The sequence below is a fragment of the Austrofundulus limnaeus genome, unplaced genomic scaffold (assembly GCF_001266775.1).
Source record: "Austrofundulus limnaeus strain Quisiro unplaced genomic scaffold, Austrofundulus_limnaeus-1.0 Scaffold190, whole genome shotgun sequence".
NCBI lineage: Eukaryota > Metazoa > Chordata > Actinopteri > Cyprinodontiformes > Rivulidae > Austrofundulus > Austrofundulus limnaeus.
In genome coordinates, this window is record NW_013952592.1 from 668,451 (window position 1) to 683,638 (window position 15,188).

General features: G+C 36.9%; 2 protein-coding genes across 2 annotated transcripts in view; both read right to left on the reverse strand.

The window, feature by feature from the left end:
* Positions 1 to 14,930, reverse strand: part of atp6v1h (ATPase H+ transporting V1 subunit H) — a gene marked incomplete at its 5' end in the record, with an annotated part of 30,653 nt that extends 15,723 nt beyond the window's left edge. Inside the window, 6 exon segments of the mRNA XM_014018366.1 lie at positions 2,284 to 2,476; positions 6,282 to 6,379; positions 7,511 to 7,558; positions 8,498 to 8,602; positions 14,326 to 14,439; positions 14,841 to 14,930. Of these exon segments, the coding sequence (XP_013873820.1) occupies positions 2,284 to 2,476; positions 6,282 to 6,379; positions 7,511 to 7,558; positions 8,498 to 8,602; positions 14,326 to 14,439; positions 14,841 to 14,930 (648 nt within the window).
* LOC106524527 (V-type proton ATPase subunit H-like) lies at positions 11,377 to 13,302 on the reverse strand. The gene is made up of 3 exons (XM_014018367.1): positions 13,219 to 13,302; positions 12,507 to 12,655; positions 11,377 to 11,575 (listed from the first exon to the last, which is right to left on the reverse strand). Exons 2-3 carry the CDS (start codon positions 12,608 to 12,610, stop codon positions 11,392 to 11,394), a joined length of 288 nt encoding a protein of 95 aa, XP_013873821.1. The 5' UTR covers positions 12,611 to 12,655; positions 13,219 to 13,302; the 3' UTR covers positions 11,377 to 11,391.
* Positions 14,931 to 15,188: the final 258 nt, after the last annotated feature.

Consider the following 15,188-nt stretch of genomic DNA (forward strand, 5'->3'; position numbering starts at 1 on the left):
GATTTAATATTGATTTTCCCTTATTTTCTTCTGTATTGTATTTATACATAATTTGAGCCAATAGATTTATTTTGCTTTGTAAATTGGTTTCTTTATTTTAAAAAGCTGTTTCTGAGTTTGTTTTGTTTTACTGATTTTGTTTTGTTGTTGATTGTATTGTTTTTGTTTTGATGTGTTTTATTTGGTGTGTTTTGGGCCTCAGCAAGAGTAGTTTCTGCCTGTGCAGAGACTAATGAGGACCCTCTTAAATAAATAAATACCAAAAAGGCGCCAAATACAAGTAGCCCCCACCTCCACACACACGCGCACACACACACACACACATACATATACAAATAAGGGGGGGCATATAAATTGGGTTTGAAATCAGCTTATTCTGGCCTCATGTTTCAAACATGTAATCAATGCCATTTATCTCACCATTGTACTTGGAGCAAGGACTCTGAGGCTGTRATGTAGCTGTGTTGGACAAAGCCAGCCTATCATTGAAGCTTTCATTTAAAAATCCATTTTTGCTCAAGCCCATAATTCATTGACTCAAGATGAATATATTTTGTATGGTAATCAATATGATTGGTGCACAGGATAGTCAGGTAGTGTTTGCTGGACCAATGGAGTGAGTTTAAAGCAGGGATATTTTTATAAACATGTGTGTCTAAGCAACACTCTGAGGATATTTTTTGTAATCTTCCTATGAGCCGTACTGTTTTCTCTAGTACTAAAAATGATTTCACAGATTTTTATGAGCTCTTTTTTGTAGCTCCAGATATGCAGCAGCTGCCTGTCAGCCACACCAACTTCCCATGGTTAGAAAGCACCTTAGCTTGCAAAGACAAACAGGGCCTTTCACGCTGATCCAATTTGGTTAACACATAATGACAGGGATTTCATTACCTAGCATAATTCAAAACAGCAAACCAGAGTCCAGAACGCAATGATTAGGACACCATTAAAAATTTATCAGTTGTTCTGAGTAATCACAGCAGGAAGCTGAGAGGGCAGCGGATTCATAAATCATGTTAAGTTTTATTTATGGGATCATTTGTCTTTTTTAAGAGAATATTTTTTCAGTTTCCTCTTCTTATATAAAAGTTAAACACATGGTTGAATGCAAAAATTCAAACACTGTGCAGGAACTGGAAAAACATACAAAAACTTGAATTTATGGCAGGAGGTAAATTCTTTATGCTGAAAAACACAAAGCTGTTGACCTTAAAGTATAAATAAAMATAGAGACTGTGTTTCAATTCATTGRCTGTATCCTCATGAGTGCRCATTTGTCAGCTGCATACGTCACTGCCCYGCCAAGAGTACYGTCCCAATTCTAAGGCTCCTCATCATGCGGCCCACAAAATGTCAAAAACCAAGGAGAGTTTGCTTCTTTTGGTCCGTATCAGAATTCGATWAYGGATTCACACCTCCACAAACACAAACTAGAGTTTGATTAAAGCAGACTAAACAAGGCTGGTGTGAACCCACCCTTAATGCTGTCATTTTCTTTTGCCACTTCAACAACTCACCCAGGGAGAACTCCAGTATGTAACTCCTCTACTGTGACCACATGACAGCACCAAACACAATTATAATTTTAATTAACATATTCATTCATTAATTACTGCTTGGTGAACACAAGTAGGCATAAAATAGCCTTCCAGTACCTGTATGCTACAACTGGCAATTAATTTATGTCAACAGGCATTTAATTTACTGCATGTCAGAGGGTCAATGCACAAGAAAAATGTCACTTCTGCTGAAACGTTTGCTCATGTTTCTAAGCACAAAAAAAACATATGACAAACATGCGTTTCTGGCGAGTTTTATGCTTACAATACATCGGTTTTCAATCTCTTATAGCTAAAAACAAACAAAAWGTGTCTATCAGGTACAGYAYAATTTCATTGTTCACTTTCTTTTCATTTATTCTGAACAAAGCACAGAMTAAATGTCAGTCTAATATTTACTTATAAGTTCAGTTCTTACTAATCAACAGAATAAAATCTGTTATTCAAGCTGATAARTCTTCTATGTTCATCAGCTTGTGGTTTGTTTTGGTTACTGATGAAAATCGGATTATCACTGAAAATAGCTGCCAGCTGTGGTAGTAAATAATAAACAGAATAGCAGGAAAAAAAGACAACCAGTAAAGATAATTGAAGCCGCAGTTTAGACTCACTCTAGTTTTTGTAAAATACACAGAACAAAAAAAATAGGTAAACTGTTCAGTGTGTTTAAATCTTTTTCTTAAGTGGAACAAATTTCAGAAAAAATAAAAACTCCACTAACCCTGAAGGCAGCCAGGATGATTCGAGTGACCTTCTCCTTCACTGACTCCTGAAGGATGTCGGACAGGGCTGGCACCACATTGTAGCATCTCAACTGTTCACAAAGCTGAGGACTGAAGGCCAGGAGCCATATACAGAAGATCATCTGGTACTGGAGCTGGAAGCCACACTTGTTGCTCAGCACTGCTGTGATACTGAAACAGGGAAAAAAGAAAAAAAAACACTAAAGGTAAGTAAAAACTAAAACAGGTAAAATAAGAGCAAAGTGATGACAAGAGGACACACATTTATAACTAATGCCTGTTTACTCAGAGGAGCTTTCACAGCTGTGTACCTACATGCTGCACCTCCATTATTTTTGATTAKAGTCGAAAATGAAACATTCAGACAGTTTTTAGATAATGGATGAGTTGCTTAAAATGCAGGGTACAGTACTGAAGCCCACAACTAGACAGAGAGATAAATGGCTGTTAAGTGCTGAGATGTGGACCATACAGAAGTCCAATAATTATCTCAAAAGTTCTGAAGTAAGACTGGTTTTACAATCAATTTTTAAGAACAAAGAGTGGAGCCATGTYAAATATGTGATCATCATTAACCATTCTGACTAAATGTCACTTTAGCAAAAGCAGGAATTCAAAGCCTCCTTTTACTTTTCAGGSCCACACAGCCTTAACTGCATTTTGCTTTAGGAAATTTCGCTCCAGGACATATCCAGTAAGTGTACCCGTCATTTGTAAGTTTTTATTTTCATTGTAAGAAGAATGGTTTTCTTTAAAAACGCACAGCTCAAAGCATAAACACAAAGCATAAACTTGAAAGCAATATCTGTCCATTAGGCTCATTCCAAGCAGGCTGCAAAGTAAGAAACTAATAATAAATTGCACAAAAAACTAATACAGGAATCACTTGWAGTMTAGCAATGAAAGGGTTGAAATCAGYCTGTCAGAGTACTTCTTCACAGCATGTCATCAGGTTGTAAACAGTCGGATATTGTAGCTGTTAGAGCTGATGCAGCTTAGCTCAGAAAGAAACAAGCTGTAGTCAGTGTTCGACTTCTACGCTAGGATTTTTASTCTTGCCAGTTGTGGCTAAATAAAGACATTTATTTGGAATAATCGATTGGGTTTACACTCTAATAAACTAATTAGTCTAATAGACTAATTTTAGGTCAGCTTTAGCTAATGTTATTAACAATTTGAAAGCCATAAATGTATTTTTAATTGAAAAATACTCAATGGAATTGTCAAAAAAAAGCACAACAAAAGTCAGTCATCCATCTATGTTAAAAAAAAATACAAAAAGATGAGTCATCATTACCAGAAACATGCCTAATCAAAGGTTGGCGATTGCACTGTCTGCTTAGAAATATTCTGGTCAGCATTTTATGGATGAAGTCTGATGTGAACTTTAACTAGAGCAGATATTTAATTGGGGTGTGTTACATTAYGTCAGAAGGCTTTGTGGTTTTAGAATGCAACAGAAGTGCTGAGTGTGTTTGGTAAAAATCAAAAAATAAAAAAGATGAAATACCAATACTCTTGTCTACTTCATTTAAGCTGTTTTAAAGAGTGATATAAATCAGAGCAGCTGACTAGTATCAGATTGTTTAGGAAGAATATAAATCAAAGCACAACAATAAATTTTATTAATGTTGTATTCACAGTATTCCTGATTTTGCGTCACTACCCATAATGCATCACTACCCATAATTCATAGTGGAAGTTGGTTTTATATTTCCGCTTGCACTCTATTCCGGGGATACACCAYCGCTGTTTATCAAAGTATTTTTTTCTGAAATTTGACATAAATGCCAACACATAAGAGGTGTATATACTGTAAGTGTGTTTTAAAAAGCGGCAAGAACAAATCTTTAACAGTGGCTCAGCCGTCACTGCTGACGGAATGGGTCAATGACATGAAGAAGCTATGGCCCGATGTTAGCTACTACTGACATTATCTACCTCGTCTTTCCCAAAGACACACACAAATGCAAAATCATAAATGTCAACAGTTCTAGAAGTAAAATGTTCCTAAGCCCCCAGAATTGTAATAATTTTTTGAAAGTATTTTGATTAGCCTTTTTTTCCTGCTATTCTAAACATAAATTTCACCAWYGCTTATAACTTTTAAAGTTCAACTGGAGGGTTTCATACAGCTGCAGTTATTTTAAATAAACGATAAAACAAAAATAGCATAAAAAATAGCATATAACAATAGCATATAGCATATTTCTTATAGCCTCTGGGGTCTAATTTCTTTATCTTTGTATCCTGCCATGTAGACAAAATAGTTTGTATTTGGGAAGAAGATTGTTCAATATTCCCAGCTTACTCAGAATTAAGACAGTTAAATTAAGCCATTTATATAGTTTTGCCAGCATGCGGCTACTAACCATAGGCTTAATATTTCTTTACATTTGAGACTTAGCTGCAAATAACATCCAGGCTAACAGTAGCTAGGCTTTCATTTAGTAAAAGCAAAGAACTTCACGATTAAGGCCTGAGTCACACTACAAAAAAATCAGGCCTATTTTTGCCCTTCCGACATCTTAAGGAAGTCCAGATTATCGTGATGGCTCTAAAGATAATCATAGCAGATATTCCCACCGTGGGTGGTGAGYTAAGAGTGATCTAGTCGGCTCGGAAGGACGTCGGGACCGCTCCGACCTCAAATYGGAGATATTCAACATGTTTGGTTTTTTGGCCCGATGTCACAATGTGTGTAGTGTTCACCTGAGCTCTCAGTCTGTGAATGAGATGTGTGGCCAATCAGAAAGCGAGGTGACATAAACATGGAGGGGACTCCAAAATACAGAAGACAAAAAACTGTCATGACTCACCAGAAAGTCTGCTGGATGATAAGGGTCCTATGGAATTGTTTTTCCTCTGGTAAAAATAGTCCACAAATGATCAACATTGTTTCTTCCTTGTTGCAAATGTTTATTTACTCTGAACTCACGTCTCTCTGGAGGTCACGTGACATTTTTCCTTGGACATATGAATTATCGTGAGATTTCAGAAAGTCTTGCGTGATTTAAAATCTGACATCTGAATGTTCATGAATGAAATATCTTTTTATGTGTGGTGTGTTGTCTCTTGCCATGTGGCTGCACACCACACACTGTAGGACCAAACCTGGTAGTTCCATGATTTTTTATCTTCACGTGTGGGCTCGTTCAGTCTTTGAAAATCRGCCGACTGCTTTAAAATCTTGTAGTGTGACTCAGGCCTAAATAGTGAAACGGGGACAAACCAAATTTACAATTTCACTCACCAGGCACAGATGTGGGGTTTTAGTTGATTTTGCTGGAAGCTGTCTGACTGCCARTGGTCCGGACRAGCCGCCTTTGGTGGCCAGTCTCAGCCCAGATAGAGCTCTGATGAGGGCGTATATCTGTGGGCTTTTTTGTCAATAAAATGAAAAGAGCAAACTAACTCTCTTCAGTGGTGAACATGCCTTTCCTACTTCTTGTTCCAGGCAAAATGTTTCTAAAGCGTTTCTCAGTTTTCTTCAATTGTTGTGGCAGCCRACAAAAACAGACGYTGAACCCGAACTCGCGACTGAACTGCTCAAGCTGCCAGTTAAAGCAAAAACGAACTGGTTTTGTTATCATAACTCTGGTTCTCGCATTGCGTACCAGAAATATGACACTGGGGGGAYGGGACAAGCGGCCTGTCATGGCAGCCTACAGACACTTTTACAGAAACTTGTGGATATAAAAGAGAACATTGTACAGAACTTACCGGCTCTGTATCGCTGCATGAGGGCTTCATTGTGTCATACAATATGATTATGCTGTCAATACATCTTATTTGTAAAACTTTCTATGACATTACCGGAGTCATAACAAGGAATATTCTTATCCAGATGGGGCATGTTTATATCAAACCACGAGGACAGCCCGGTTAAAGACAAACTCTTGTTCACCTCTGTGTGTCATTTTTCATAGACTKCAAAAAACTGCAGCAACCTTGAACAAAAAGGATCATCACTCACCAGTTGACTCCATCAGCCTCCACCCAGGCAAACCTGTATTCATTGACCCTCAGCATCAGTTGAAGACACCCAGCCACACACTGGACATATTGAGAGCTCTGAAAAAGACAGAAGCAAATCCAAACCCAGGGCAAAAAAAAAAAAAAGTTAGAAAGTCAAGTCCTTTAAATGGGTTGGTGTAGACTCTCGGTTATCCAGGACATGGTAAATCCTCAAGTCTAAAAATCAAAGCAACTGAGTCTTTATTCTGCAGTTTGAGACATTTCGCTGCATTGTCCAGTTTTGACTTGAAGAAGCTCCCTGGACGGTAAGGGAAACGTCTTCGGCTGCAGAATAGAAGTCCAGTTGCTTTGACTTTTAAATTTTTCATTTAAGTGTTTCTAAGCGATTCTGAAACGTCGAGCAGTGGAATAAAAAAAGAGAGAACACACAAAAGACCAGTCTAAAGTTTGCATTAGCATCACGTAACAAACCTGAGGCAGCGCTCATGCAGTCAATCAAATGTATACACCAATACATGCCAGATCACACAAAACGTTACAATACAACAGCAGGGAAGGAGTCCAATCACACCTGAGCAGAATGTAAAGTGAGATTAAAGAGCAGGAAGCTAAGAGGGAAAAATAGATCATATTAATCTGTTATTTAGGAAAGACTGAGTAAAATCACAAGTCCAGTGAGAGATTCAGGCAGCGATGGAGACAGAAGAGCAGAGGGGCAGACGTTCCCTGGTTGAAAATGCCGAGGAAAAGGAAATGATAGGTCATTAGATAGCTTTCATGGACACCATTTCTGAGCGCACTTCTCAGAATAACTGGGGTATGCTTGGAAAAGTATGAGATTCAAGATGGTGGGATGCTGCTGCTGCTGCGGTGCAAATGCTATTTCAATTTTCTCTCGTTAGTCTAATGTTCAAAGAAAGCTGTTTGTCATGCGCCTTCAGCATTAGGGGGGATGGGCTTCCAGCATGCATTTTCCACCAGTACATTTAAGACCAACTCGTGGCAGCAAACATCATGCTGTCTAAATGGAGGGCTCTTTCTCGTGTCAACAGACTCGCGTCTCCAACTATCTGGAATTATTAACGAAACACTGGAGTGCAACAAGGAGATGGGTGAGAAAAGACCTGAGAGTCCAGTCACTGCAGGCAAAAGCCTGATTCACAAACCCTGCTGTTTTCTATTTCTTTTCCCCCCTCAGGTGTCGGGAGTCACTTCACTCATACTCACTTCACTGGGGGAAATAGTTCCTGCTCCTGTTTGTGTACCATGTAGATTCTAACAAAAGATAAACAAAATAAGTGCAATCCATCACTTTGAGCTGAGTCACAACGACAGAGAAACACGCAGAATGTGCTTTGACCACAGACGAAACCAGGAACAGCAGATGCACACTGATTCCTTCCCTGGATGTGTTGAGGAGGGAAAATAATCATCAAAACGCAACTTCTATAAAGACGTTTGGGTAAATAACTGGCAAAAACGTGAAAATTTTTAAATAAAAAAAAAAGGCATTAAAATAAAGCTTCAAAAAATGTTTAGAACTGAAAAATCAATAAGTGTTTCTTTTACCATCAAATCTTTGGTGCAATAAGTCTCGCAGGCAAAACCAGCATTTAGTAAGACCTTATTAGCCCATTTAAAGGTTTAGACAGTCTGATGAAAACCAGCATAAATGAATTCATCAAATTAACTTGAATAAAGATTTTATTTTGAATCTAAAACAGAACAAATATTCATTTAAAAAACTCATTGACAGAAATTCTGAATATTTGTTGCTAATTAAATGATTAACATCTTTGGAAAAAGGAATGCATTAAAAATAATGAAAAGGAGGAATTAAGAGTCTAAAGCAGAAAGTATTGGTGTGCAATTGCGAAAAAAGGAGACATAAAAAATAAGTCAACTGTGTGTACATGCGGCCACAAAATTAGATGTTAATTTATGTTACGTGACAAATTCCAATGGATTTCATATTTTTTTTAAAGCTAAAGTAAAGTATATTCTCAAAAATATGAACCTTTACAGAAATACATTTAACAACTTTTAATAGTAACATTAACACTTTTTTAAATAGTTTATCAATAATTGAAAATGCACTTTGTTCACAGACATTGTACTGTATTGTACTGTCTCAATTTAACTTTACAAATTAAAAGTATCCCAATAATTTAGATTACAATTCAAACCTTTTCAGTTCAGTTTGGATTCTCATACCTGTGAACTGAGCTGACTTTTGATCCAGTTGAAGTAGTAGTTCAGATCACTTCCCTCCATCAGATCACGRCCCCAGGCAGCCAGCTTAGCGATGATCCTCGCCGCCTAACATATTAAAGAAAGGCTTTTATATTCTGTGTGCGCGTGTCTGCCGACAACAGACATTTTAAACACAGCCTTAATAAAATGCATCAAGACTAYTTTGAAACAACCTCAAATAGTTAACACTTTGTAGTGTATTGGTTGCTTTGACAAGTTCAATGTAGCCACAGTGGGACTGAATAAACTTGTAGACCAATTATAGCAGGTTTGTTTTACCGCATTGTTTGTGAAAGAGCACTACTGTGACAATAACCTTAAAGCAGAGTGCYAACTTTAGCTTGTCCTTGGCACTCCACATGATAAGGTCTTTGATTTAAATTCCAGGCACATATAAAAAAAGAGATAAGCGAGTTGAAGTCTGAGCACACACAGAGATAATAAGAGGTGTTGTTTATAAGATCGTCAAGAAGTGCTTTAAAAAAACAGTAAAGACTGTAGCTCAATTTCCATCTAAAGCAAAAAATTACCGAGGACAAGTTAATAACTCATAAACAATTTTAGCTTGGTAAATGCTGCCTGCCCTGTGATGAGACAGAAACAAATTCTGATATCCAATTACCACCTTGCAAAAGGGAGGATGTGTGGAAACACTGAGGCTGAAATCTAAAAGCTAGACTCTGCGTGACGCTTGGATCAAGTTAAGTGCTGTGTCACACACTTGAAGCCACATTGTGTCCACCTGCTGGAAACCATCAGGACGGTTTTCTTAATTAGTCTGTGAGCGCCCCGTCATGCTACTAGGCTTGTCATTAACTGGTCAWTCTTGGACTCAGGAGTGGCAGACAGATCATTACATCAATTACCATTTTCTGAGAAAAAAAAGGCAGAAGGTTGTTTTGTGAGGAATTATTGATGCCTTGCTAAGGTTAGAAACAGAAATGGCTGTTAAAAATTAATGGATGTGAAAAAAAATTATTTACCAAGTGAAACTACTTGTTTTATTTATTGTTTTTATTTTCTGTATGCTACCCCTTTATCATCTTGTGTCTTTTCCTAAAAATACCATGCTGCAGTTAAGTTTTAARGTCAAACTATAGGTATTAATAGAGCAGACCTCTGTAGACATACTGTTTACTACAACACTGTTCTGAGCTCAGACTTATGCATACAACAAAATAGGAGCATTTTCACCAGGAATGGGKTTTTTTATAGGTAAAAGATGTGCYGATTTTTTTTTATATTTCACATTTGCGTCGCTAATCATATATTTAGTTAGTACTGGAAACAACACAGTTTAATGAAGCTGTAAACTAAYCTAAGAAAATACCTGTAAGTGACTGCTAATAAGAAATCAATTCCTAACTGCAAAGTTCCTAAATGTTCTGTTTGRATTGCTCCATAAAATGTCATGTTAATGGTAAAACACAAACCATTTAATCTTCTTCCAAACATTTTAGGAGTTATGTTTGTAATCACACAGGAGTTTGTTAGAAAATGGTATTGACTGGACGTTAATATACAGTGGGGTGCGAAAGTTTGTGCAGCCTTGTTAATTTTCCTGATTTAGCTTTATAAATCATGATTGTTTGGATTAAAAAAAAATCAGTAAAACATATCATATAGGGGACAAACACAGTGATATTTGAGAAGTGAAATGAAGTTTAAATGATTTAAAGAAAGTGTGCAATAATTGGTTAAACAAAATTAGGCAGGTGCATAAACTTGGGCACTGTTATTTTATTGATTTCAAAACCTTTAGAACTAATTATTGGAACTCAAATTTGGTTTGATTAGTTCAGTGACCCGTGAAGAGCGGCAGCATAGGAGTCTCAAATCAACTTTTAAATGAGCTGAAAACAAAGGGTGTTCACCATCATGGTTTAGGGGAACGATACAGAAAGCTATCGCAGAGATTTCAGCTTTCAGTCTCCACTGTGAGAAACATTGTGAGAAAATGGAGGACCTCAGGCACAGTTCCAGTCAAAGCTTGAAGTGGCAGACAAAGAAAAATCTGGAGTAAACAGAAGTGAAGGATGTTGAGAACAGTCAGAGTCAACCCACAGACCAGCACCAAAGACCTACAACATCATCTTGCTGCTGATGGAGTCACTGTGCATCGTTCAACTATTCAGCACACTTTACACAAGGAGATGCTGTATGTGAGAGTGATGCAGAGGAAGCCTTTTCTCCGCCCACATCCCAAACAGAGCAGCTTGAGGTGTGCTAAAGCACACTTGGACAAGCCAGTTTCATTTTGGAATAAGGTGCTGTGGACTGATGAAACTAAAATAGTTATTTGGGCAGAACAAGGGCCGTTATGGAGGAAAAAGAACACAGCACTCCAAGAAAAACACCTGCTACCTACAGTAACATGTGGTGGTTCCATCATGCTGTGGGGCTGNTTACAATATTAAAGAACTGTTCTTGTTAATTTGATGAAAACATTTTAAATTTCCAGTGCACTCACATCAGAATAACTTATAGATTTGTTGTTAGAATAATCAATTAATCGAAAAAATAATCGTTAAATTAATCGATTAGAAAATAATCATTTGTACAGCACTAGTTCAAAGCTTTATAAAAATTATTTTCACAGTTGGCAGAGATCTTTTAGCTTTATGATAACTTAAAAAAATAAGCTGAATCAAGAAGGACGTGTTAAGTGTTGGGTACAGGAAGGAAACACAGCTTAAACGAGAAAGTCAAACATTTTCAAATCGAAGCTCTCTCATGTGTTGGCAAAGGCATTATGGTAAATATTTTATTGTTTAAAATCACTGTATCTGAAAGGGCCCTAAAACACTTTAACGCTTCTATACTTTGTGTTATATCAAAGTTAAGAGTTGCAACTGTCACATACTGCCATGGTTTGGCTTGAATAAGCACAATACGTTGACAAACACAGGTGTTGCAGAAAGTGCGAGGGGAATATCTACCTGGTGGCCTTCTTTGGTCAAAATGAGTTGTTTCTCTTCAGAGTTGGCTTTTTCAAACTTCTTAATGAACTCACAGTCCTCAGTAGAGATCATCTGACTCCTGCAAGCCAAGCAAACATATCATGACAGTTAAATGTTAGAACACTGCTGCAATTCAGTGTCAATTCAAATTCTTTGTACTTATTTGTCTCTGGAGACTATAAGAAACAAGTCACCAATCCAGCTGAATGATACTTGAACTTGAAAAAGCACAAAGAATCTTAAATTTTACTGTTGACGCAAGATAAAAGCGTGCATACCACTGACACACTTGTGGGTTTTTTTTAACTCCGACATGATGTATAAAATTGCAAAAGGCAGCTTAAGCAATAATAAGTAGCATCGACATGTGACGTGTTCTAGTTTAGATGAACACAGCTGAGTCTGTAACATCAACAGCAAAGATGTGCTTATAGACAGAATAAAAACTTCAGGACACAGACATAAAGTGGTTTAAAAAAATTGGCTATGGGTCATAAATTTGAACCGTTCTACTGAAACAGCTGAGTTAAAAGAGGAAGTATCACTCAAGACAGTGAATCACAGTGCAGGGTTATCAGGASAGCTGCTTTTAGAAAATCACACTGCAACAGACCTGCAATTATTTCCCCAGTTACATTCAGAAAGAGTGATTTGACAGGTCAGATGRGTTGATAACATGTTTAAGCTTTGACTGTAATGCAATAATACTAAAAAACAACAACAACAACAACGCAAAAATACAATTTTGTCAGTAAAAATGTGCTGAATATTATATGGAACAAAGAAGTTACATATCATTTTAACTAGACATAAAAACCTATTTCATATCGACACATTAATGTTAGCAGCCGAATTTGTAACATAAGTGCCTCAAAACAAAACAATTCACCAGTACATGTACTGCCATTTCTACATTTTTGTTATATGCCGAATGAAACAGAATCAACAAAAAAGTAAGGAAGTAAATAAATAATTTGGAACATGATAATAATGATTGTTCATGAACTTACTGCAGGTAGGACTGCCAGTTGACCAGATTGGCCCGAACCTCAGCTGCCTTTGCAGCAATGATGTTGGTGGGGACTGCAGCGTCCACAGCCCCGCGAATATCCATCTTGTAATAGGTTCACTACAGAGTTTATATAATTAAAAACACCACCTGTGGGAAAACAAGCAACAGAAATTGATATGGTAGGTTTAGTTTCATTGCAAAGACTCTTAACAACAGGTCATGATTGGTAGGCCTAGTGGACAGCTTATATAGGCTTATTTAAAGCTCTAAATAATTTGTAATATTACCTTTTTACTGTGTTTTGGGAAGCTAACAGAGAAAGCTCCTACTAGCGTCAGCAGGTCATGTTARCTAACCAAATCAATGTCACGACTATTTACGAATAATCCTACTGGGATAATATATATCACTATACACAGACAGTAGCATTACACAGTAACCAGACTGTAACCCGAAGTATTTAAAGCAATCAAAGCAGCCACATTTATCATTTTTACCGAAACACGAACACCGTTAGCATGCTTAGGGCTAGCTCGAAACCAACGCTAGCTGAGGATGCTAACCCTACAACTGTGCTATTTGCTTCGAAAACATAAACCGTCGACATAATAAGTGCTACACGGGTAATAAAATAAAATATATTGCAGCCTGACAAGAAGTGCGTTGGTCAAATTATTATCTTAAACAATTACCCTTTAACAGGTGCTTACCCTGCTGCTGTGTTGTGCTAACAGCTACAACACGGTCTGTCATGTGACAGTCAGCAGTCACATGTTCCTCTTCCGCAGCAGCATCAGTACAAATGTTGGTTTCTCAGGGGGTTATTCATGGTTTGAAACAGGTAAGTTTTTAAATTATTATCGTACCTAAACTAAGACTGCTTGACGTTTGTACAAAACTTGTGTACATTTAAATAACACTAACACTAATAATAATAATAATAATAATAATAATAATAATAATAATAATAATAATAATAATAAATCATCTAGATGTGGATAATAGGCAGACTTTATGTTTTGTGAACTAAAACATTTTTTCTAAGTTAGTTTTATCTATCATCAAGTAGAAGTTTCTAAAAGTCCTGGAAGTTTAGTTTTCCTTTGAGTTATTATCTTTTTCTATCTCTCTCTTTTTCCTCATCATTGTTAAATATTTCAGCACCTCTGTCACATTGTGAAATGTGTGAAAATAGCACCTGTGTGTATGTGTGTGTAGCAGGACTAAAGTTTTTTTTTTTTAGGAGAACACTGGGTTTGTCAGTTTGTCTTCCTCCTGTACGCAAACTCACTGCTTTTATTTTTTTAAGTTAAACAACACATGCCTGGTCATCCACACAATGCAACCAAAACAAAAACCATCACATACCTTCTTCTACTGACCCCACGCTCAAGTTAAAACGCACAATGAACATAAACTAATGATTTGCTGTTTCTTTATATTCAAAAACCCAAAGTGCACCATKTTCTCTGAAATTTCTCTGAAACAAGCCAGAGGTGATATTTTTATAGCTGTGTTAAAGTGGCTTTTCTGTCAGACAGGACTACGTGCACTCTTCTCTTTCCATGAACACGTGTGACCTGTCAATTTACTGAAAGACCTGTCTGTAACCACTTCTAGCAGTTATAAACCACTTCAAGCACTGACACTTAAATCTTTTTACCTGTTCATTTTTCCAACTGCAAACACAACAGCATCAATATCTTACACCTGACTCGCTGCCTAACCCACAAAAACACTTACAGCTGTCAAGGTAAGTTATCAGGGTTATTTACTTGGCTTGTCTGGTGTTGATAATGTTGTGACTCKCAGCTTACCATATGAACAGTAAACAGGTCCTGACGATTCAGCATAGGAAGGAAGTAGGACCAGGCGGTGTTTTTGGTCTTTTTAGCGTAGTCAAAAAAGATGTTCACCCTCTGATGGTTCTCCTGAGTGACAAGTCCAGTAAAATCTTGGATGAGTATTTGGTCTGTAAACTTGTAAATCAAACTGACAGCGTAAAGATAAATGTATCGTTGGCAGCAAATGAACGAGAAAATCTTCTTATATTAGGATGTAAAAAGAAAATGAAATCTAACTCTCAAAAAAGGGGAAGATATTCCTTCTAAAAATGTAAATATAATTTTTGGGGAAGATACAAAAAAAGTGGAAAATTACTGTCTATTTGTCTACCACTTTTTATAGATTTGTGAAACGTCTGCAAAACTTGAATGAAATCTGTGTTTTCTGAGAAGAGAACAGTGTGATCTTTCAATCGATGTTTATATAAATTTAGCTTCTTATTTATACCTGTCCCGTTTGTTCCAAACCAGTGTTTCTGCCTGTTTACCTGCAGAGTGTCATCAATCAGAGTCAGGATGTACTGGACTGTCTGCTCCTTGGAGATGTGGGCCATCAAGTTCAGAAATGTTTTTGCACACTAAAAAAAAAAGGAGAGAAAGAAAAAACTTGTTGTGTCAGATGAAAAGATCATCAAACAGTATTTATTTTCTTGTCAGGCACATCTCAAAAGGAACTTGACAAACGCTGTGTTCAAAGTAGGGCTGTTACGATTAATCGATTAATCGACAACTAATCGATTATTAAAATAATTGATGACTAATTTAATAATCGATTAATCGTTTTTTTGTTGTTCTTTACTTTGTTTTTCTCTCCAAACTGCTTTGACACCTTCCAC